The sequence below is a fragment of the Cutaneotrichosporon cavernicola genome (assembly GCF_030864355.1).
Source record: "Cutaneotrichosporon cavernicola HIS019 DNA, chromosome: 1".
NCBI lineage: Eukaryota > Fungi > Basidiomycota > Tremellomycetes > Trichosporonales > Trichosporonaceae > Cutaneotrichosporon > Cutaneotrichosporon cavernicola.
Genome location: NC_083393.1, coordinates 334,793 through 356,789, shown reverse-complemented (window position 1 = coordinate 356,789; position 21,997 = coordinate 334,793). Strand labels below are relative to the sequence as shown.

The window sequence follows — 21,997 nt, the reverse complement described above, 5'->3', positions numbered from 1 at the left end:
GTTGTAGTTTAGATTGTGAATAGACTGGGAGAGGCGTCAATTAATTAAGAGGGGGGTTCCAGGCTTCCTAATTATACAGAGGAAACAAGTATCACAAGGAGCACAGTCTAAAAGAGTTTGATGATGGAGGCAAGTGTCGAATTGTCGAATATGTGGCACCAACATGCAACAGCCATCCTCCGCGGTCGTGCCTCATTGGCCCCACCTACTAACCCCAAACGTAGATACTCTGCTCGAGGTGCAGATGCTGCTCCAATCGCGAGTTGTTCAAATTGCTCAATACATACAGTTCACTTGCCCTGAAACGGTGTGCAGCCACACGGACGCACGGTCACAGGGTCAATCTACTTGGCATCTTGACTCACAGGTTTGAGGTATCAAGGCACTTGATTCATTCAGTCAGTGAGACCAAGGCTAGCACGGCAGACAACGGCAGCACACGGCACAAACGGCAGACACGGCACACGTTCCGCCACCTTAGCTCCATCTCGCTCCTTGTTCCTTGCAATCCTTGAAAGGGACATCAAGGTCCAAGGCATGGACAAATGAATCCTGTATCAACGTTATTGAGTTCTGACTTGACAAATACAATAGTCTACACTAAATACCATAAGGTATGTAAAAGTAGTACTAGGCTTTCAGGTTGTGGATGGGGGATAAGCAGGATATCCAAGGGCAGAAAACAAAGTTGGCTCGTCTTTCAGCTTGCATCCTCCTCGAATCCTGGATCCTGGATCCTTGGTTATGGCACTTTCAAGCTACCTCGCTGTCCTTTGCTTCCTGACTGGCCGGGCCCTCTGTCCTCTGTCCTCTGTCCTCTGTCATTTGTCATTTGTCCTTTGTCTCTAATGACCCATTAGAAGCCATTGCTGTTACCAATATATTATATTACCCACCTTGCACATTGTCAGCTATCAAGTTACAAGCTAGTTGCTAACCTTACTTTCCTTGGTCAATTGGCCACTGGCCTATCAACCTGTCCACTTACAAGACTACTACTTGGACTACTCGCTCTCCATCATTCTACACATATCCTACATCCTACATCCTACATCCCACATACTACACATCCTACCTCACCTTACATCAAACCCCTTTCACTTCCATTCCCATTCTCTTGTCCGACTGAATCCGACTCTTCTCGCCCCTTTGAGGCCTCTGTCACTTTAATTCCACACATTCAGTTTCAACCTCCCATCAATCCATCTTACCATACGCTTTTAGCCTTGGCAACCTCTTCCCAGACCCCACTTGCGCCTCCGTGCGCCCCGAATCCACTTGACCAACAAGAGTTTGAGCATCGTCTGGCCGCGTTGGCTGTGCCGAGTGACCCTGCACTCCCCCATACCCACCCGATCCTGCCTTGCCTCTGAGCGATCCACTCTCCAACCCACATTCCTACCTTGGCACGCCCCCCTCTCCCCTCTCCATTCAATCCCCCCTGTCACCTTTCATTCTCGCTCCTTGCTCCTCCTCCTCCTCCTCCTCCTCCTCTTCCTCACCATTCATATCGCCTGCTCGTCCTCACTACTGTCTGCGACAACTGCGCTGCGCGTGCCACAACACCACAAACCGCCCACCCGGCGCAATAGAGGGACACCACCAAACAGGAGCGCTCCTCTGCGTCCTTGCCTCTAACCCGCCTACCGTGTCGAATCGAGAGCCTCCCAGTTGCTCCCTTTGATCGACCCGTCTTCATCGTCAGGCCTGCGCCACGCGGACAAGGACGGCGAGAGCGGCGAGCAGCACAAGCCAGAGCAACAGTGGCAACCCTCCATTTCCCTCAGCTTGGCTGAGTCGTCCCCAACCTTCCTCATCCTCATTCACACACACCACCACCCATGTCAATCGACAAGACCAGTCCCCTCCCAGTAGACTTGGCGCCGACGGCCGCGCCAGCGAACAATGCCGGGTTGCCGATTGGCACGGATTCGGTGTTGTCCTCCGCCGCAAATGCCGCAAATCCGACGGCAACCGACAACTCGGCACCCGACGCTGAGTTTGACGCTTTGCATATCGACTCCAAATGTGAGGCAAACGCAGACCATCTTGAGGAGCACGACCGGACTGAGAACGCGCCCGCAGATGCCCCTCGGCTAGCGGCCCCTCAACTCGCTTCTAATGCCGCGCCAGGCCTTCCGGCAAGCGCTAGCCGAAGTGCGGAGCACTCGGGATGTCCTGTACCTCCATCGTCAGCAACGAGCAGCTTTCCTCCCGGATCCGCACACGTAACCGCTGGCGCACACGCCGCAACTCCTCCAACCAGCTTGCGTTTACCTGCGGACGGTGCTCCTGCCGCTGCTGATCGCCCTCCTGTACCAATGCCTAGTGCTCACAGTGTACACCCTGGCATGCGGCCACCACAAGATCCAGTTGGGGGAGTACGTCCCCCTGCTGGTAGAGGAATGGCGGGGCCGATGGGCATGCGCGCCCCGATGGGAGGTCCCATGGGCATGGGAGGACGAGGGGCACAGGTCCCCATCCAAACCCGCCTGCCCCCATCGCTCCAGGCCAAGATGGACAAGGTGCGTATATACGGCGGACACAGCTGACGTCGCCAGCTCGCTGCGCAGCGTTCTGGAGCACCGAGCCCTTCAGCCAACAGCGGTATGGGCCCAGCCCCGGCTGCGACATCGATGGGAGCTCTCCTCCGTCAACAGGCCTTCCGCGCCGGGCAGCCGGGTGCACAACAAGGTCCCAACGCGGGTCCTCTGGGGTTAGCGGCGCGACGGGCTGCAGCTGGCCGGATGACTCTCAACGCTCCTCCAGGTGCGCCTGCGGGCCGAGGAGGTCTCGTAGCGGCCCGTGGTGGGATCGCCGGGCGTCGTGGACCACCTGGCGGTCTGTCGTTGGCCCAGATGGGCGGCCCTGCCCCAGAGGAATCAAAGTTCAAGGACTTTGGCACGATCGTGGACCCGAACGGCTCTCTCAAGTTCTCGAAGGCGATTTTGCACGCTGGAGGCGTCGACTTTGGTGATGGTCAGAGCTTCAAGATCAACATGGACGAGATTGAGGTTCTGGGCGAGTTGGGCAAGGGTAACTACGGCTCTGTACAGAAGGTGTTCCATCGACCCACTGGCGTCACGATGGCGATGAAGGTGAGGGTCTCGCTCTCGAGCTCCGCTGACATCAGGAAATCCGCCTCGAGTTGGACGAGTCCAAGCTGAACGGCATCATCATGGAACTAGACATCTTGCACCGTGCTGCTTCGCCTGAGATTGTTGAGTTCTACGGCGCGTTCACCATCGAGTCCTGTGTCTACTACTGCATGGAGTTCATGGACGCCGGTTCTCTCGACAAACTCACGAGCACGGGCGGCCAGACGCCTAACGACCTGCTTGCACCTGGCGAGCTTCTTGTGCCCGAGCCCGTCTTGAGACGCATCACGGCCGGCATCGTCCGTGGCCTGCGCTTCCTTAAGGATGAGCTGCAGATCATGCACCGTGACGTCAAACCGACCAACGTGCTCATGAACCGCAAGGGCGAGGTTAAGCTCTGTGACTTTGGGGTCTCGGGCCAACTCGAGAAGAGTCTTGCCAAGACCAACATTGGCTGCCAATCGTACATGGCTCCCGAGCGCATCAGGGGCGAATCCCAGAACCAGGTCTCGACATACACGGTGTCGTCGGATGTCTGGTCTGTAGGCCTCTCGATCATTGAGCTCGCAAAGGGTTGCTACCCTTACCCGCCAGAGACGTTTTCCAACGTCTTTGCGCAACTGACGGCCATCGTCAACGGTCCAGCGCCTACGCTTCCTCCAGGCTACAGCGATGATGCCAACGACTTCATTGCCAAATGGTGGGTGTTGTGGCACACACGGACGGTTCTTAGCTAATACACTAGTCTTCTGAAGGACCCGGCCGCGCGCCCAACGTATGGCGAGCTCCTGCAGCACCCGTTCCTACTCGCAGACAAGGACTCGGATGTCGACATGGTGGCATGGGTCGCGCACACGCTGGAGCGCCAGGCCAAGCGCGTTGTCATTCCACTTGCCGAGGTCGCGTCGTAATCTCCACACTCACACGGTTCAATGTTTCTGGTTATCGGGACGACAGTGCATTTGCAGCACTGCAACGGTGGCGCCAGCTCACTTCGGCCGCCGCCGAGGGATTATAGGTGTGAATAGCCATAGCACTCTTCATTATGTACCTGGGATTCAATGGCATCAATGTCCTCGCAACACTGCGGCCAACGCTGCGGCACGAGGGTAAAGGCCTCGGTGACTGGAGGGTGGAAGCGAGGATGACGACACCTGTGGTCTGCAATCTGCGTTCTGTGCCTCGGTTGAGATATCGAGAACCGGTTTTCTGGCTGCTAAACGCTGCTGTCATGGTTACAAGGGCCGACGAGGTCGATACCGCGGAATGTGATGAGTGATGTTGTTGATGACGATGACTTGGTCAAACAGGAGTTGCCCGACCAAGTACTCAGACAAATTTAAATGAGCTTGTTTGTGAGACGCGAGACGGCTGATGATGATGACAGTAAATCAATCGCGAAACGACCCAGTCGTGACCCGGGTGCGACGCTGATGTTATCATTGGCGTCATCCTCACAGTTGCCAGTTAGAAAGACACTAACGCCAGAGTGACCTCTACCTGTCTTATGCCTTGAAGCGGTCGAGTACAGTTCAGCACTCGAGTCGATAAGTCGCCCTTAACGATGTTGGCCGACGCCGGTTCCCAACCAGGGCCCACGATCTTTGTTCTTGACAGAACACGGAAACAAGACCCGTGGGGTCGTCCGGGCATTGGAGAGACTTCCGAACGGTGAGCTGTGACAGGTGAACAATTGCGCCCTGATACTGGCTGGCTTTCAAGTAGGGTTTACTGGACTCGTGCTTTGTGATAAGCGGATGTATTTTAATGGAGGGATTTAATAAAGTAAATTTCACAGTCCGAATCCAAACGATCGAGCACGACTTCGGTCAAACTTAACAATTTGTTTGAGTCAGGTAGTCGTCAGGAGTACAGGAGGGCAGGGCACGAGTGGTCAGCTACCAGCTGCCTGAGAGTGCCAAGATGGTGACGTCTTGTACAGAGAGAGGTAGATTAGCAGAGTGGAATAATGCTATGGGTTGATTTGTTCCGATGAACAAGGGGATAGATCAAAAGATAATACTTTCGACTCGACTAACATCTCCCTCAATCCATCTTAAACTTGTTCTTCAAACCCTTCCTTCTTCCTCGCTTCATTGCTCCTCTTGATCAAAACGCTAGCATAGCTTAGCCGCAACATCAACAATGTCTCAGCCCCAGAAGATTAGGCGCCCCTCGGTCACGGCCTCGGACCCGCCCACCACGTAAGTAGCCTACCCTTGTGGTTGAGCGACCTTGATCGCTGCCGCCGGCACTGGATCTACTGTCAACGTCAATGATCCAAACTCCCATCTGCCCCTTCTGGAATTTTCCAACGGGGTGGTACACGTGCCAGACGAGCTGTCGGGATCCTTTAGTGCCACTCCTGTCCACACCTACCTCCTTCCACCGCTGACAGTGAGCATCCCCATTCCTTCAAACCCTCGTGGCCTCGTCGAGTCCGCGTTCAGCGCTACCTCGCCCACTCAGCACCTGTCCACCTCGCCCGGGGCCGCTGGCTCGTTTGGCGGTCGCTCCTTGAAGGCATTTGGCTCCGCGCGCCAGCTCCATGCCTTTCTTCCGGCCACCTTCCCCGCCTTCCCGGAGGAGGAGGGTACTGCCACCCCGCGTGCTGGCAAGATCAAGATTCTGCTCCTTGAGAACATCTCGCTCGAGGCCGCCCAGTTCCTGAAGAACGCTGGTTACGAGGTGAGTCGGAGAGCGTCGCGGTGACAACGGGAAGGTGCGGAAACTGGGCTGCACGGTCGGGTACGCCGTGCCTCTTCACCAAACCATCCCTTGTCTCAGCAACCACACTTAAGGCACTCCGCTGACATTAGGTCGACCATTCCACCAAGGCGTTTTCTGAGCAGGAGCTCCTCGACAAGCTCCCAGCCTACCATGCCGTCGGTATCCGCTCCAAGACAAAGATCACCGCCAAGGTCATTGAGAAGTGCACTCAACTCCTTGCCATCGGCTGCTTCTGCATTGGCACCAACCAGGTCGACCTCGCAACCGCTGCCAAGCACGGTATTGCCGTGTTCAACTCGCCGTTCTCCAACTCGCGCTCGGTCGCCGAGCTCGTCATCTCGGAGATCATTGCCCTCTCGCGCCAGCTCGTTGACCGCGCCAGCGAGATGCGCGCTGGCATCTGGAACAAGGTGTCCAAGGCTTGCTGGGAGGTTCGTGGCAAGACCCTCGGCATTGTTGGCTACGGCCACATTGGCTCGCAGCTGTCGGTCCTAGCCGAGTCGTTCGGCATGAACGTCATCTACTACGATGTCGTCCCCATCATGCCCCTTGGCACCGCGCGTCAGGTCGACACGCTTGAGCACCTCCTTCAGACCGCCGACTTTGTCACCCTTCACGTCCCCGAGATCCCGGATACAATCGGCATGATGGGTCCCGCCGAGTTTGCTCAGATGAAGGAGGGTGCCTTCCTCATCAACAATGCGCGTGGCAAGGTCGTCGACCTCCCTGCGCTTGCCGACGCGCTTGAGAGCCGCCACCTGGCTGGTGCCGCCGTCGACGTCTTCCCCAAGGAGCCCGGATCCAACGGCCCCGGGTTCAGCGAGGACCTTGGTGACTTCATCCCCCGCCTCCGCAAGCTGCCCAACCTCATCATGACTCCCCACATTGGTGGCTCGACTGAGGAGGCGCAGCGCGCCATCGGCAACGAGGTCGCCAACGCTCTGTCCCGCTTCCTCAACTACGGCACCTCGATCGGCGCGGTCAACTTCCCTGAGGTTGACCTGCGCGCCATCACGGCCGATGACTCGCGCCACATCCGTGTCTGCTACGTGCACAGGAACGAGCCCGGTGTCCTTCGCGCGATCAACGCCATTCTCGCCAACCACAACATTGAGAAGCAGTTCTCGGACTCGAAGGGCGACGTCGCATACCTCATGGCAGACATCAGCGGTGTTGGCCACGAGGAGGTGCGCGAGATCTACGAGGCCATTAACGGCACGCGCGCCAACATCCTCACCCGTCTGTTGTACTAGACGGCGGAGAGGGGCGTTGACGCGTTGGCAGAGGTGAGAAGGTGAAGGCGTAAATGACTTGCGCCGTTCAACCGGGTCACTGTGTAATTGTCGCTCATCTGTATAGTACTGTAGTGCTCCACCACTCGGCGCGAGCGGCCCACAGCATCGAACTAGACATGCATTTTTAGGTAACATTGCGAGGTGGGGGTTAAACGAGTAAACTTATCTGCATTGATCACTGATGGTAGCTGAGGCCCAGGGCATGTTGACGGTCACGGTCCCCAGACAGCGTCATGACAAGTATCGATACTAAGCATGGACGCGGAATGAAGAGACGTGATCGGCCTGGGCCGACAGTGCTTGTCTTGCATTGCTTGATTCCACAATCCTCCACCGGCTATGTCCTCAAAATACTAGGCCGGGTCACCGAATGCCGGTCTTTGGAACCGCATGACGCAGCACACTCCCAACAAGCTCAACTGAACGGCCCGGTCCGCCTCACTGCCTGCTAGTCTCTGGCTCGGTACAACAACTACAAATACCACTACCCACTACACCCATTTCCCACCTTCTTTCGTCAAACCCCCCACCAAAGACAAGACAGCAATCATGGCAGTCCTTCGCACCCAGCTCACTGACATGTGTAAGTGTGGCCGCAGGCGGGAACCAGGCTTGCTTCCCAGTGTCGCGCCTTTGGACTCGCTATCGCTGTTGCGCCACTAACCCTAGTCAACATCCCGCACCCCATTCTGCTTGCGGGCATGTTCGTGGCCTCTGGTCCCAAGCTCGCTGCGGCCGTGACCAACGCGGGCGGCATCGGCGTCATCGGCGGCCTCGCACTCAACCCCAAGCAGCTGCGCACCCAGATTGCCGAGCTCAAGTCCTTCCTCAACGACAAGTCTGCTCCGTTCGGCGTCGACCTCGCTCTAGTTAAGGTTGGTGGCGGTGCCCGCGCCACCAACCACGATTACACCCACGGCCACCTGGACGAGCTTTTGGACATCATCATTAGCGAGAAGACTGCGCTTTTCGTCTGCGCCATCGGCGTGTGCCCACCCGAAGTGGTAACCAAGCTGCACGCCGGCGGCGTAAAGGTTGCAAACATGATTGGGCACCCAAAGCACGTCGGGCCAGTTGTCAAGGCCGGCGTGGACATTGTTGTCGCGCAGGGAGGCGAGGGAGGTGGCCACACGGGCGATATTCCTTTCTCGGTCCTCCTCCCAGCCGTCGTGGACGCCTGCGCAAACCTCAAGACCAAGAAGGGCAACCCGGTCTGTGTAGTCGCTGCCGGAGGGGTTAGCGATGGCCGTTCCCTCGCCGCAGCCCTCATGTACGGCGCCCAGGGAGTGTGGGTCGGCACTCGCTTCGTTGCATCCGAAGAGGCCGCCGCCCCAAAGGCACACAAGCAGCAGATCCTCGACGCAAAGGCGGGAGACACTACCCGTACTCTTATCTACTCTGGCCGCCCCATCCGCGTGCGCAACACCCCCTATGTTGCCGAGTGGAACGAGCGCCGCGCAGACGAAATCAAGGACCTTACCTCGCGCGGAATCGTGCCACACTCGCACGAGATTTCGAAGCACCCCGAACGCTCTATCGAAGGTAAGATGTGGTTAATGGGAGAGGTAGCAGGATCCATCAATCAGGTGCTGTCCGCCCAGCAGATAGTCGACGATATGGTCGCGGGCGCGCGGAAGGCTATACTCGACGGCGTAGCGGATCTTAGCGGCGGCCAGGCGCGTCTTTGAGCGCGCGAGGTGTGATAGCAGATCAAAAGTGTTACAGAGGTATCGAGGTATCTGGTGATCTTGTGCTGTCCCAGTTCGAGGGCGACATTCACTCACGCGGGCTGGGGTCCACTGATGGAGTTGATGGAGTTGATGGAGTTGATGAGTTGATGGAGTTGATGGAGTTGATGAAGCTGATGAGCGCCGAGGAGCTGACGCCTCTACTTGGACGCGTAGTTGTAACGTTGCTCCCCACTTTGTTCACTGTCCACCTCGCGGCACTCTTTGTACCACGTAGCCCATCGCCTCGGTCCACTGAAAGCCTCTCCTGCGTTGAGAGTGCACCGTCTCCACCTCGGCTCCTCACAGGCAGTCTCGCCAGCGTGTTAACACTGAGCACCCGAGTCCCAATGGTGAAGCTCCATAATTCTCACTCTTCAGCGTCGACGCACATTACGTACCTATTTTATCCCCTTTTATTATAACAAGGAGGCTCTGGAGCCAATCTTACATGCAGAGGTGGTTGTTCATCTCCACAGTCAAGCCCCTCATGATGGATCTCGTCATTCCGTCGCCACTGTGCCACAAATGAGCCGGGTTCAATCAACTTGCTGTAGGTTGCATTGTTTAAAACGTGGTCCAAAACTAAAACATCACGTGATCATCTGCCCTATGGCTCAGTTGGCTAGCGCGTGGAGCTGTTACGACTCATCGAAACAACTCCGAGGTCCACGGTTCGAGCCCGTGTGGGGCAGCAGTTCTTTTGCATCTTTTGTGATGGGTGGTGTGGACAAGTCGTACTGGGCTGTGCTGAGTTGCGGCAAGGTTCGACTAGGCTGTACGTTTTCCCTCCGGCAACGGGATGAGCATCCAGCTGAACTTTGACACATTCCTCCACCACGCGACAGCCCCAAGCCGCGGTACTGCATAAATGTCCATGCATATTAGAGACGGATGAAGCCATTACCGACGCTGGAGGTTGCGATGGTGATACGACTGCCAACAAGGCTACGGAGATTGGAGAATAATACTGCTACGATGCCCTAAGGTCTAGAGAGCGACGGCGGCAACGCCAATGAGCATGGCGGCGAGCGATGCACCAGCGATGACGTAGCCAGGACCCGCGGCGCTCTTGGCTTGGTCACTGCCCTGGCCAGCGGAGGCTGCGTCAACACCGGCCGACGCTGAGGCCTGACCGCCTGAATTACTGCCGGTGGCGGCGGCGGGGGATCCGCCGCCAGTTGCGGGAAGAGAGCCAGACCACGTGAACGCCGCGTCGCGGTTCAGGCTCTCGGGGGGGATACCGTTGCCGATCGACGAGAAGGTCGTGCACTGGCTAGAGGCGGGGGTCGAGAATGGCGCAGGAGGGGTCACGGTAACGCCGATAGTCCACAGCGCACCGTCAGGCGAGTTGGTGCCAGTGTAACGCTGGTGGAAGGTAGAGACGGAGCCGTCGGGCTGCGGGAACCAGCCGGGTGGGTAGGCGGAGTCGGCCTGGCACTCGGTGAACGAGTTGTTGGTGTAGTCGCCAGGCATGACCCACTCGCAGCCCATGAGGTCGATCTCGTGCTGGCACTGCTGCTCGGCAGTGTACGCACCCTCCTCGGCGATACAAATGCGCAGGCAGAAAGTGTTGAACGACATAAAGCTTGGGTGAGCTGAGTCTTGGAGTACAACATTGATGGTTACTCACTTCATCCACTCCTCGTACGAGACGTCCGTACCAGTCGCGTTGGAGGTTACGTTGCCGCCGATTGGGTTTCCGGTGCCCTTGGCACCGTGGGGGTCGAGCTCGCCACCATTGTCGCCGGCAGCAATGTTCATGCGGGTAAAGTCGCCGTAACCCTGAATCTGCCAGTAACGGGGCGTCTTGACGAGGTGGGCGGAGTGGATCGTACCGTCCGGAATGACGCGGGCGTTGTTGCGGGGCTGGACACACCAGGCGACCTGCTCCTCCTCGGTGTCACCAACGACCGAGTTGGGCAAGAGGGGCCCAAAGATGCAGAAGTCGTTGATAGAGTTGAGCGAGAGCAGGCGCGCCTCGGACGTCTGGTTGATGGGAGTGCCCATGACAGCGGCCGAGGGGTTGGTCACGCCCATGGTGCCGGTGGCGGTGACCTGGGCATTGGTCTTCGTGTCAGTGTTGCTGCTGAGAACAAGTGTGGGGAACTCACCACAGTGGCGAAGAGGGCGCCGGTGAGGAGCTGCGCAAACATGGTGCTGGTGTAAGTGGAAGAACGACGTACCCACGCGGGGCGGGATAGTTTTAATGGTGCTCCAGTCACTAGTCTCGACTGAGGTACCGGCCAAGCCGAGCAAGCAGTGTTTGCAATACAAAGTAGGTACGAACAGGGGAATGGAGGATGTTACAGAGTTGTTCGGGTCCAAGTGCCAAGCAACGGGATAAGCGAGCTGTGAAGATGTCACGACCACACCGCGTGCAAGTGTTTGGGACCAGAGTAACTCACAATAGGGAGGGGAAGGTGGGAGCGTTTTCGTGTGTGAAGATCCGACCAGAGGAGGACAGATGTCTGCGGAGGGATGAACGAGAGTGAGTTTTGAGCACAGTTGATTAATAATTGGTCGCTGGCTCGCTGGCTCGCTGGCTTGCGGTTGCTGTGTTTTAGCTACTGCCCATGTGCTGACTGGCTACTGTTGTGGCCCCCTGTTTCCTCCATCGCCTGACCACATTCTTCGGTTGTCAACTGGGCCCAGTTGGAGCAAGAGCGCGACTAACTATCATTGCCAGGGGTGCCAAGGCGGTGTCTTGCTATTCTGAGGAGAGTCGGGTCTGGCTTTCAGGGTCGATGCCGTTCTCTGCGCCCTCGTTCCTTTGATCCTATGTCCTCTGGTCTCGTGCGGACCTCTTCTCGCGCGTCGAATTTCAAGGGAAAATGGCCAAGGGAACGCGTTTCGATCAGGATCACGCTACTTGTTCGAGGTTACGATGTAGCTATGAGATGGTCGAGCTGGTCGCCGAAATTGCGCACAGTGGTTGGGCAGTGAACCGCGAGGAACTTGGGGGTTCTTGATTTTTGATGATATGATGGATATCACTGTCATTTCGCTGCTGTGTTGCTCAGGCTGGTCTACACGTCAGCCAGTAATTAGCAGGAAAACATCCGGCTGTGAACCCGACGGAATGAACTAGGCACTTGGGCGGTGAAGTGTTTGAATTGATCTCCCAGGTCATCCCAAACGAATCAGCATGGTGCGTCTAGAGTTCTCACACCCCCAGGGGACCCAGGGGATGCTTTTTACCCACTTACCCCCTCTACCTGACCTAGCCCACATGACTGAGGCTCCGCTCTCCGCTCTCCGGATCCAAAGCGAACAAGGTTGCGCGGGTGGGCATCCCTGAACGCGACAGGGCCAAGAGCTTGTCTGCAAACACTTGGCAGGCATGCGGACAACAAGTCGTCAAGCCAGCTGGGATCCTCAACCCGGCTGCTCCCAGAAGGCCACAAGCTTGATTGAATCAAGCTCAAGCCACACCCAAACAAGTAGCACAGGAGTCCGTGCAATCGGCTATTTTCGACTGCTGCATGTCACGCTTGGCGCCAGCCCAATGGTCTGTGGCGTCTCCTGGTAAATTCCAAGTTCATGAGGCGTTTGAGCAGTTGTTGACCCACTGGACCTGGGTCGCGGAATGCACCCGCCATCTCAGTGGGTTGGCAGAGGCAAGATGGAGGGAGTTAGGGAGGAAGCAGACGCCTTTTGACGTGGGCGGCGTGATTGTTGACGGAAACCTTGTGGAGAGCGAGTGTTTTGTAGGTATCATGGATGAGCGCTGAATAGGTTGCACGTCCGTGACCGTCGTACTTGATACATGTTGCTTCTTCTCATGGTCTACCGTGTACTGCTGCTGTCGCGATTGCGCCCCGACTGCGCCCCCGATTGCATCCCATTGCCTTGCCCTTCTGCTCACAACGATCCGAGGACGTTCGTGATCCACGCGTTGCCTTCAAACTTGTCCTTGTACTCGTCGACGGCCGCGCGGAGAGCGGCCAGCTGAACCTCCCCATCCCCGCCCTCTGCGCGCCGCCGCCACTCGTCCAGGAATGAGTGCACGATCTCAGTGCCTGCGTCTACTTCCTCCTTGGGCAGTTTAGCAGCAGGTGAGGCGTCACCCTCGCCAAAGTCCTCGAGTTCCTCGGCCTTGCGCTTTGCCAACTGCACATCAGCGGATTCGTAAAGAGATCCTCACCCGTACAACCGGCTCTGGGAAGCGCGCGAGCTCAGCGACGTGGATACCGAAACTCTGGTCACTGTGCCCATCGATCACCTGGTACAGGAGCGTAATTTGGCGATCTTGCTTCGACCCGGCAGCAGCAGGCTGCACCTCGGCGCGGACCTGAAGGTTCTTGACCCATCTAATGTGGTCCGCGAGCGTGGTGAGTTCGTGAAAGTGCGTTGCGAAGAGGCAGAAACAGCGGATCTGGCTCGCGATGTGCTCTGAGATTGCCCACGCCAGGCCGAACCCGTCGTACGTCGATGTACCGCGGCCCAGCTCGTCGATGATGATGAGCGAATCTCGCGTCGCCGATCGCAGGATCGTCGCCGTCTCCAGCATCTCGGCCATGAACGTCGAGACGCCCTTGAGTTGACTGTCGCCAGCGCCAACACGCGCCAAAATGCAGTCGAAGATGGGCAACTCGGCACTGTCGGCCGGTACAAAGCAGCCCAGCTGCGCCATGAGCGCAATCACGCCGATCTCGCGGATGTAGGTGGACTTGCCGCCCATGTTGGGCCCTGTGAGGATTTGGAACTCGCTCGAGCCTTTGCGCATCTCGTGGTCGTTTGAAATGAACTGGATGTCGTCCTGCACCTCGAGGCACGGATGGCGCGCCCCGCGTACAACGACGTCCCCTCCTCCGCGCTCCTTCATCACTGGCTTGACGTACGGTACTGGCGCGTGCGACGACACGTGTGCGAGGCTCACCGTGACGTCAATTGCGGCGATTATGTTGTCAAGAAGCTCGAGTACAGGTGTGTACGACGAGGCAATGCCTACAACTTCCTTGACAAGATGCCGCTGCTTCGCCTCGTACTCCTCCTGCAAGCGCGCAAAGTCATCACTGGCCTCGCGAAGAGTCGCTGTGGTGAAGATGGTTCCCGACTTCTGCGTCGACAGCTCGATGAACTGTTTCTTGCCTCGCAGCAGGCTTGCCTCGGCCTTCGTGATGCGGAAAGAGTATTTGTACACATGGTGGTTCTCGAGATGGAGCTTCTTGTCGATGTCGACGCCAAGATCAGCACCAACACGCCGATGCTCAGCGTCGAGCTGGTCGCGAACATCGACAAGGTCGCCGCGGATTCTCTCCAGTTCACTGTCGAGTGAGGGCTGAAGCGTGTAGTTGTGGTTGGCGAGGTCGTCGAGGTCGATGGTGTTCTCGACCATCTCGGAGAACTTCTCGAGCTTCTCGAGGTGATCGTTCAGTTCGTTGATGTACGCAGTGTTGAGTAGGGTTCCGTACACGGGGTTCTCCGTCTGCACCTTCTCAAGACTTTCAATGACGCGGGGAAGCTTCTCGACAGCCTGGTACACGCGCACAATGTCCTCAAGGGTTGCGACGCCACGGTGAAACTTCTTGCAGATGCGATGAAAGTCGGGCATTACACGGAGGTGCTCGTCTTGTAGCACCCGCCGGGTGATGTCGTCATTGACGAACATCTCAACGATGTTTTGCCTCTCCTGAATCGAGTGCAGATTGACCAGGGGCTGCTTGAGCCATCGTCCGAGGAGCCGCTGGCCCTGGCTCGTCTTGCAGCGGTTAAGCAGCCCGTACAGGCTCATGTTCTTGTTACCTCCGAGTTCGGGCGTGGGCATGAGGTTGAGCGCCTTGACCGCGCTAGCGTCCAATTTCATGTACTGCGAGAGGTCGTGATGGTGTAACCTAAACTGGCCGTGCATAGGCGAGTCAGACATGAGGCCGAGGTAGGATATGAGAGCGGCGAGTGCAGACATGGCAACCTTGAGGTCATACTCGGCTACCATCAGCAGCGATCTTTATCACAACTCACGGAGGCTGGTTGGGTGTGTCTCGTCCAACAACCTGCCCAGGTCCTGTTGGACGCTGCCTGCCTGAAACTCAGACGCCTTGCGCTCAGTCACGATGACGCCGCAGCGCTCAATGAGCATACGGAGCTTGGAGAGCTCGTGGTCGGCACGCTTGTCGTCGGCTTGGACGACGCATTCCTTGATGCCGAGCTGGATGAGAAAACTCTCCGTGTTCCCAAAGTTCTCGTCTTCCGCGTATTCGGCGACACCAATCGTCTTCTCCTGCACGTCGACGAACGCTGCACCGACGGTCCGCTGCCCGTCGCGTATCTGGATACGGAGCGCCATGCTGACGGCGTTTGACAGCAAGTCCTCACTTGCAAACAGCAAATCCTCGAGTTGGCTAATGTTGCCCGGAGACGCAACCTTGGCGAGTTGCCAGCGCGCGTTGTTCTTGGCTCGCGCCCCTTCCTCCGGCTCATAGATCTCGACCCGCATCTGCTTACTCGTCAGGCAGTCGCGGAGGAAGGCCTTAGCGAGCGTCATGCTGATAGTCACAGACGGAAGGCCGCGAGTGTTGCTCGACGCAGCCTTGCGCGAACCGAGATACTTCAGCACGTTGGTCGTCTTGTACACCTGATCGGCGATGAGGAGCGCGTCCGGACCGTGGGCGGAAAAGAACTCGCCGCGGTCGAACAGCCGCACCAGACCATCAGAGCGCGGACCCAGTTTTTCCACAAAGCGGCAGAAACGGTCCTCGGCGTCCTTGTCTGTTGTCAGCCGCGACTTTGGGGCAGGTTGACATGAACTTACCCATGTCGTCGAACTGGGGCTTGGCCGTAGCCAGCTCCTTTTCGTACATGGGCTAATGTCAGTTGGACTCCAGTCTGTGCAGTTCACCATGATAGACAGATAACGTGATGTGGGAGAGAGTCGAGGGAAGGGATGAATGAAATGGAGCGAAAGGGGTGAGTGGCCAAGAGAAGTCAACATGGACATCCAGGGGTGACTGGACGCGTCGCGTATGCGGGAGCAATCTCAACAAAGTGGAGGTTGGCATCAACCCCCATCCCATCACAATGTAATATGCCATGTGCAAACAACAGTCATAGCAGAGGGATTCATCTTCATCTTCTATAGTAGACGTCAACCGTAGGCAACCAAGGGTCAAAAAGCTCACGTTTCTCTACTCCCCTTACATCCACTGCCTCCCGAAACATAATACATTACATTGGGGACCACTCAGCCAGCTCACAACCTCTTCTCAATGCATCTGCTCGTCCTCCTCTGCGTTCTCGAACAGGAAGTTGGCTGCAAGCTCCTCGTTCTTGTCGCACAGGAGGAACGCCTGGAGCACCATCTGGCGGTCAAAACCGAGCTGCTCAAGCTGGATGTCAGCACATGCATATCGCTATCAGGCCGACAGAACTCACCCTCTCAACGGCGGCAGCCTCCTCCTGGGTGAGGTTTACCTGCATCACCTGCGGCCCCTGGTATTCAACGTCATCATCATCAGCACCAATGCCGAGAAGGTCGTAGAGAGCCTGGGGGTTCTCGTTGATGATCTGCGCGAGCGCGGAATTTTGCTGGGCGATCTGCTGGAGTAAAGGCTGGATAAGCCCTGGGTTCTCCTGCACAGCCTGGCGGATGCGCTGGAGCTGGGGGGAGTTGGCGATAGCGTTCATCGTGGCGTCGTCCAGGCCTCCCGCGCCAGCACCGGCTCCAGCTCCAGTACCGCGGCCACGGTGCATGGCAGCCTCAGCAGCCTGCGGTTAGCTTGACACAAGAAGGTGCAAGCTACTCACGGCGAAGAGATTGTCCGCAGAGCTGCCGCCGGCGGAGGGTTCGGCCGCAGACGCAGCCGCACGCGCAGCAGAGGGCGCAACGGGAGAGGCAGCAGGTGCCGGTGGGGAAGGAGCAGTGGGGGCTGCCTGCTGGGCTGGGGCACGCGGGGCTGCCGGCTCAGTCTCGGGAATGTTGCCCTGGTTGTCAGCACCAAGTAGACATTGGTCACTCACGCTCATCAGGTACTCAACAGCGCGGTCGGGGTTGTTGAAGCTGGCACGAAGGGCGCGGACGACCTGGTCGCGGGGGAAACCCATCTCGACGATACTGTCCGTCGCGGTCTGGAGGTGCTCGCCAGTGACTCAGCGTCAGTGGTGTTCAGTGGCGCACGTGAGGACTTACGGAAGGAGGAACCCATGCTCACGTCACCAGACGAGGCGGTGGGCTCTGCCGCAGCAGTGGGCTCAACCACAGGGATAGATTCGGTTGCCGGCTGAGCGGCAGCGGGAGCGGTCTCTGCAGCAGGTGCCACAGGCGCGGGGGAGGCCTCTGCGAGAGCAACAGCAGCGGGAGCCGCAGCAGCTGGAGCAGCGACAGGCGCGGGGGAGGACGTCGGAACTGGAGTCTTGGGCTGTCGTTAGGGTGAGCGTAAAGGGATGAGCACCTTGGACACCATCACGACGAGGAAGTCCTTCTCCTTGATCTTGAGTTCGCCAACGGTCGACTCATCCTTGAGGATCTTGCCTGGGTTCAGCGGCGCAGGGTAGCAAGAGCTCACCAGAGTAGATGAGCTTCTGGTTGGCAGCGGGGAAGGACTGGCCCTCCTGGATCTTGAGCTTGAGCCCACCGACCTAGGGTTAGCGTTGGCCACTAAGGCTTCGTACGGTCTCGGACTCGTCGGCGTCGATGGTGAACAGCTGAGGGTTAGCGACACAGGGCGTGGGTTGAAGTGAAGCAGATGCACTTGCCTTGTTCTGCACAGTCTTGAAAGTGATCTTCATGGTCGATGAAGGTGTATAGAGAGATGGAGAGGAAGGTGGACGCAACAACTTAGTGGAGCCTTGGAGGGTTGACCCTCTTAATCACTCCAGCGAGCTTCAACTAGCCAGCTCGCCAGCTTGCTCCCAGATCCTACAATGACACAAGCGTCAGCGTCCCATCCCACTCTGGGGGGTGCCGGAACCAAATGAATCAAACAAACGTGTTTATCCTCCACGTGGGCAAACTTTTCTATGGCAGATCCACAAGCCCTCCCACAATACCCATGGTAGCCTTGCAACAGTGCGGAGTGCATAATCTCAGCGTAAACGTATCAGGCATTAGACTTGGCCGCAAGCAGAGGGAGGCTTCTGAACTGACCGAATAATAGGAACGGCCAAGGCGGAGGAGAGGCTCGGTCTGCTGAGCTGCTTGTATGTAAAGGCTCAGAAGCGCACTGCATCTTCTAACGCTCCATGGTCCCGATGCACTGAACACAGCCTGCTGAAGTCCTCAAAGCCAGGTAATCGTGCCAAGTCCAAGAGTAGTCGAGCGGAAAGCATGCCCGCCCCGACACAACGTCCAATACTGCGCCCATGTCCACCCCTCGTCTTTTCAGGTCGTCTGCGCTCCACAGCTCTGCACAGCTCTCGACTCGCTTCCATCGCTCATGGCTCGCGTACCCGAACAAGTCAGCACACTCGCCCTATCTCTTCCTCTCCGCGCACATTCGCCCTCTCAGGCCTCCTCTCTGGCTCTCCCCCCTCTTCGAGGACCACCTCCAGCTCTCGCCAAATTCGCTCGATGGGCTCGTGGCATCCATGGCATCCGATGTCGATGGTAGTACACTCATGCATCCATCCTCAGGCCCAAAGGTCTAACCGCTCATGCCTTGAGGGCGAACTCTGCGTTGTCAGCTGTGTTCTCTTGTCGCGCTGGGAGATCTGCGGGAGCAGATTCTCGCGGTCCACTCACTCCGCTGGGGGAAGTGGATGGCCTTCTTGTGGGCCTTGGTGGTGATGGCACCGGCCTCCTTGGCGGTGAGGCGGCGGCGGATGGCGCGAGTCTTCTTGTAGCGGAGGTCGAGGGGCATGTACTTCGACTTCTTGTAGAACTCGCGGAGGTTCTGGCGCTGCTTCTGGTTCACGACCGTGAGGACGCGAGCAATCGACTTGCGGACGGTGTTGCTGCTGTCAGCGCGAGTCATTCACCGCCATGTGTGCTCTGGCCTCCCTTCCTGCCCCGCTCCCCTGTCTCTTTCATCTCGCCAACCCCACAGAGCACACCGCCAAAAACAAACACGCACATCTTGGTGAGCTTGGACGACGAGCCACCAACGACCTTCTGGACGCGGAGAGCAGCGAGCTCAGTGCGGAGCTCGGTGAGCTGCACAAGGAGGTCGGCCTTGTTCTTGGAGGCAAGCTCCGAAGCCCGGACTTTCTGGGAGGTCGACATTTTCTGTCTGTCAGCGCTCCTCTTATCGTCCAGCCGTCGCCGTCTCCATCGCCAATGCGTCTGCCCTCGCGAGCGCACCAGGTGCAGTCCAGTGCTCTCTCGACCTATGCAAAGTTGGTCTCCAGACACTCAGAGACACAGCGAGCTTCTGAGCCGCCAGAGTTTCCGCCTCTACACAGGCTTCGCGAGGAGGGCGCGCAGACGGTGCACACGGGCAGCGGAGCGGCGTGGTGGCAGCGATGGCGGCGACGACGGCGACGGTGGGGCGGGCTACGCACTGGTCCGTGGATGCTTGAGGGTTGCAGACTCGCCAGCTGAGCGTCGACACCCAACTCTGGACCGCCAACAGTCGGAGCTCAGGGACGGACCATCAGTCCATCGGCGTTAGGCAAAATATTTGCGATTTAAATCTGATTCCGCTTGAATTTCAGGCACGATGGTCCTCCTCGGACGCTCATCCCTATACCGTCAACTACGAGGACCAATGTAGGAACCGAGAATGCTAGAATGATGCTAGAATGATGCTAGAAGGATGTTAGAATGATGCTCTGAACTTGTCGGCTCGATCGCTCATGGCTCATGGCTCAGGCTGCCAGTGGTCAGAGAATCGCCAGCCACAGCGTTCCATGGCTGGTGTGTCTCTCTCCTATACCTGCTTCACAACTGTATCTGCGTTACGATGATATGATACACATGACATGACGTGCTACAACCACTGATGACTCGCTGCAATACAAAGTAATGCCTAATGTACCGGATCTCAGAATCAAAGTGACGATATCGAGTCCCCACGGCGACGCTGGTACTTCCAGAGGTCGGCATCAGGGTCCCCCTCCTTGTCGTCCCACTTGTCGTCACTCTTCTCGTCACTCATATATTCGCCGTTGTCGTCACTCTTGTCATCACTCTTGTCATCAACGTCGTCCCACTTGGCAGACTCGTCGTCATCCTGGTCGTCACCAACTCTGGCTGTCGACGCTGCAGGGACGCCCTCACTGTCGACGCTGATGATGGATGGCTGGCGTTCCCTGGTCTCTCCGCGGTCGAAGCTGTCCTGGTCCATCTCGTCGTCTGACGCGTCCTTATTTGGACCATCGATCTAATGTCAGCTGCGTGCGATCGAACTGTGATGTCAGCTGGCATTCTTTCACGATGGAGCAGCGGAATGGGTTCAGGAGAATAGTATGGTAGCCTCTTATGCGCTTTGCGCTCGGAGTGAGCTGAGTTATGTTTATCATCATTTGGGGTTTGGGAAAGGGGGAACAGGAGGATACGCACTTGGTGGGGTCCAGAGAACTTTGCGACACCATAGCCGATGGAGGGTCATCGCGATGGAGACCCCCACTAATCGGCGGGCAACGCACCAGACCGGCAAACTCCTTGGCTACGGCCAGTTGAGGATCGACCTTGAGTGCCTTGCCGAACCATTTTCGCGCCTGGCGCATCATCTCCGGGTTGGGGGCCGAATGGTCCACTGTAATGTCAGCAACAGTGCAACTGGCATGGCGTCAACGTGGGTCCAAGGGCGCCGATCGCACTCCAGCTCGGTTGCCTCGCACAGATTTGAATCCGAGGAAATGAGCGGGACGTGCAGACTCAACCGGATGCACGGAAGGGGCGCGAGGTCCACCGAAGCTCAGCACTGACCAGAATCAACCGACATTGACCTCGAGCGCATCGAGTTCCCCTCGCTCTCATCTTCCCCTACGTCTCTGTGCGCTTTCTTTGTCCCGCCAGCGTTGTCTGTCGCAGATCCTCCGCGGGCTGACTCAGGTTGAGCGAGATAGAAGTGCAGCAGCCCAGCGTACGTGAGCAGCTGTGCCGAGTTGAGGTACGGAAAGGAGGAGATGTACCTGTGGTCAGCTTTCAACCTTGATGTCAATGCGAACATCTCCAGTTCTTCCAAAGCAGCACGGTATCGTCCTACGCGGATCAGGTGCTGCACAAGCTCACAGAGAATGACCGGCTTCTGCAGGTAAGCCTCATTCGTATGAGTAAGAAACGGTATCAACGCACGTCAGCATCCTTGGCAGCCACCTGAAGAGACTGGAGATAGCGCTCGCCCTCTTTACCTGGCTCGTTCTGTGAGAAGCGTGAAAATGAGCTGTCGGCACCGTCGGTAAGGAGATAGAGGCCCCAGAGCCACAAATCATGCCAATGGACATCTGGACATCGCACCTGGAGTCAGAAACAGTTCATGAGACAGAGAGTCGAGCCCACACTGTAAGCGCGTGCACGGCCTGGGAGCGTGAGAACGGAAGAAACACACTAAAATGGCCCATGCCCGGCGCGCACGGTCGAGGTCCCGACGGAGGAGGCAGGTTTGAAGGCAGTCGACGAGGTTGTAGATGTAAGCACCCCGGACAGTCCTTGGCCTGTTTGGGTCACCGGCTTTTGGTCGATAAGCTGTATGTCGATACCTAATCTTTGGTGGCATGAAGAAGAGTTTGAATTCTAGTTGGTGCGAGCTTGGGATTCAAGTTGGTTGTTTAGTAGTATGACATATCCTGGAATACCTCCACCGGCTTGTTCAGGGTAAATGCACGTGGTTCAAGGCACGATTATTAGAATAAAGAATGTTGAGCATTTGCAATATTTACTACTATTGGCAGCTGGCATTTTTTTTTTCGTCTGTTCAAAGTGGGGACCTGAAAGGGAGGTAAACGGAGGTGTGTGTGGGGTGGAATGAAATTTCATCACTGTAGAGCAAGTAAGGCGTAAGAGCAGAGAAATTCAAAGTAGGAAATTAACCCACGCGGAAGTAGCCACTCACACGTACATACACGAACCCCTTCACCACACAGAGCCCCCCCCCCTTCACAGCCTATAGCCTATAGCCTATAGTCTGGTAGGTGAAGGAGACTAGGTACAAGGGCTCTAAGGCGGCGGGTTCTCTCACAGCCACGGGCATACCCCCCTCCCTCCCTCCCTCCCTCCCTCCCTCCCCAGCCTGCACATTTCGTCTCTTCGTCTACAACTCTTCCTTCT

General features: G+C 57.3%; 6 protein-coding genes across 6 annotated transcripts; 3 read left to right on the top strand and 3 right to left on the bottom strand.

Annotated features, from left to right (window-relative positions):
• Positions 1-1,841: 1,841 nt before the first annotated feature.
• On the top strand, positions 1,842-4,009 carry wis1 (uncharacterized protein; the record flags this gene model as incomplete). The annotated part of the gene is made up of 4 exons (XM_060597023.1): positions 1,842-2,525; positions 2,562-3,098; positions 3,134-3,798; positions 3,844-4,009. 4 exons carry the CDS (start codon positions 1,842-1,844, stop codon positions 4,007-4,009), a joined length of 2,052 nt encoding a protein of 683 aa, XP_060452689.1.
• Positions 4,010-5,243: 1,234 nt separating this feature from the next.
• On the top strand, positions 5,244-7,081 carry SER33 (uncharacterized protein; the record flags this gene model as incomplete). The annotated part of the gene is made up of 3 exons (XM_060597012.1): positions 5,244-5,302; positions 5,501-5,786; positions 5,918-7,081. 3 exons carry the CDS (start codon positions 5,244-5,246, stop codon positions 7,079-7,081), a joined length of 1,509 nt encoding a protein of 502 aa, XP_060452688.1.
• Positions 7,082-7,672: 591 nt separating this feature from the next.
• CcaverHIS019_0101390 (uncharacterized protein) lies at positions 7,673-8,811 on the top strand (the record flags this gene model as incomplete). The annotated part of the gene is made up of 2 exons (XM_060597000.1): positions 7,673-7,706; positions 7,793-8,811. The coding sequence occupies 2 exons, from the start codon at positions 7,673-7,675 to the stop codon at positions 8,809-8,811; spliced, it is 1,053 nt and encodes a 350-aa protein (XP_060452687.1).
• Positions 8,812-9,840: 1,029 nt separating this feature from the next.
• msh2 (uncharacterized protein) lies at positions 9,841-15,694 on the bottom strand (the record flags this gene model as incomplete). The annotated part of the gene is made up of 9 exons (XM_060596989.1): positions 9,841-10,438; positions 10,484-10,920; positions 10,965-11,010; positions 11,259-11,321; positions 12,719-12,963; positions 12,998-14,781; positions 14,815-15,561; positions 15,605-15,656; positions 15,692-15,694. The coding sequence occupies 9 exons, from the start codon at positions 15,692-15,694 to the stop codon at positions 9,841-9,843; spliced, it is 3,975 nt and encodes a 1,324-aa protein (XP_060452686.1).
• A 361-nt stretch (positions 15,695-16,055) lies between these two features.
• RAD23 (uncharacterized protein) lies at positions 16,056-17,577 on the bottom strand (the record flags this gene model as incomplete). The annotated part of the gene is made up of 9 exons (XM_060596978.1): positions 16,056-16,178; positions 16,225-16,557; positions 16,597-16,773; positions 16,810-16,937; positions 16,979-17,207; positions 17,241-17,320; positions 17,355-17,427; positions 17,461-17,493; positions 17,545-17,577. The coding sequence occupies 9 exons, from the start codon at positions 17,575-17,577 to the stop codon at positions 16,056-16,058; spliced, it is 1,209 nt and encodes a 402-aa protein (XP_060452685.1).
• Positions 17,578-18,439: 862 nt separating this feature from the next.
• Positions 18,440-21,446, bottom strand: rpl35 (uncharacterized protein; the record flags this gene model as incomplete). Its single annotated transcript, XM_060596967.1, has 10 exons — positions 18,440-18,459; positions 18,530-18,741; positions 18,861-19,012; positions 19,288-19,300; positions 19,786-20,108; positions 20,374-20,483; positions 20,657-20,862; positions 20,899-20,978; positions 21,026-21,187; positions 21,279-21,446. The coding sequence occupies 10 exons, from the start codon at positions 21,444-21,446 to the stop codon at positions 18,440-18,442; spliced, it is 1,446 nt and encodes a 481-aa protein (XP_060452684.1).
• Between the last annotated feature and the right edge of the window lie 551 nt (positions 21,447-21,997).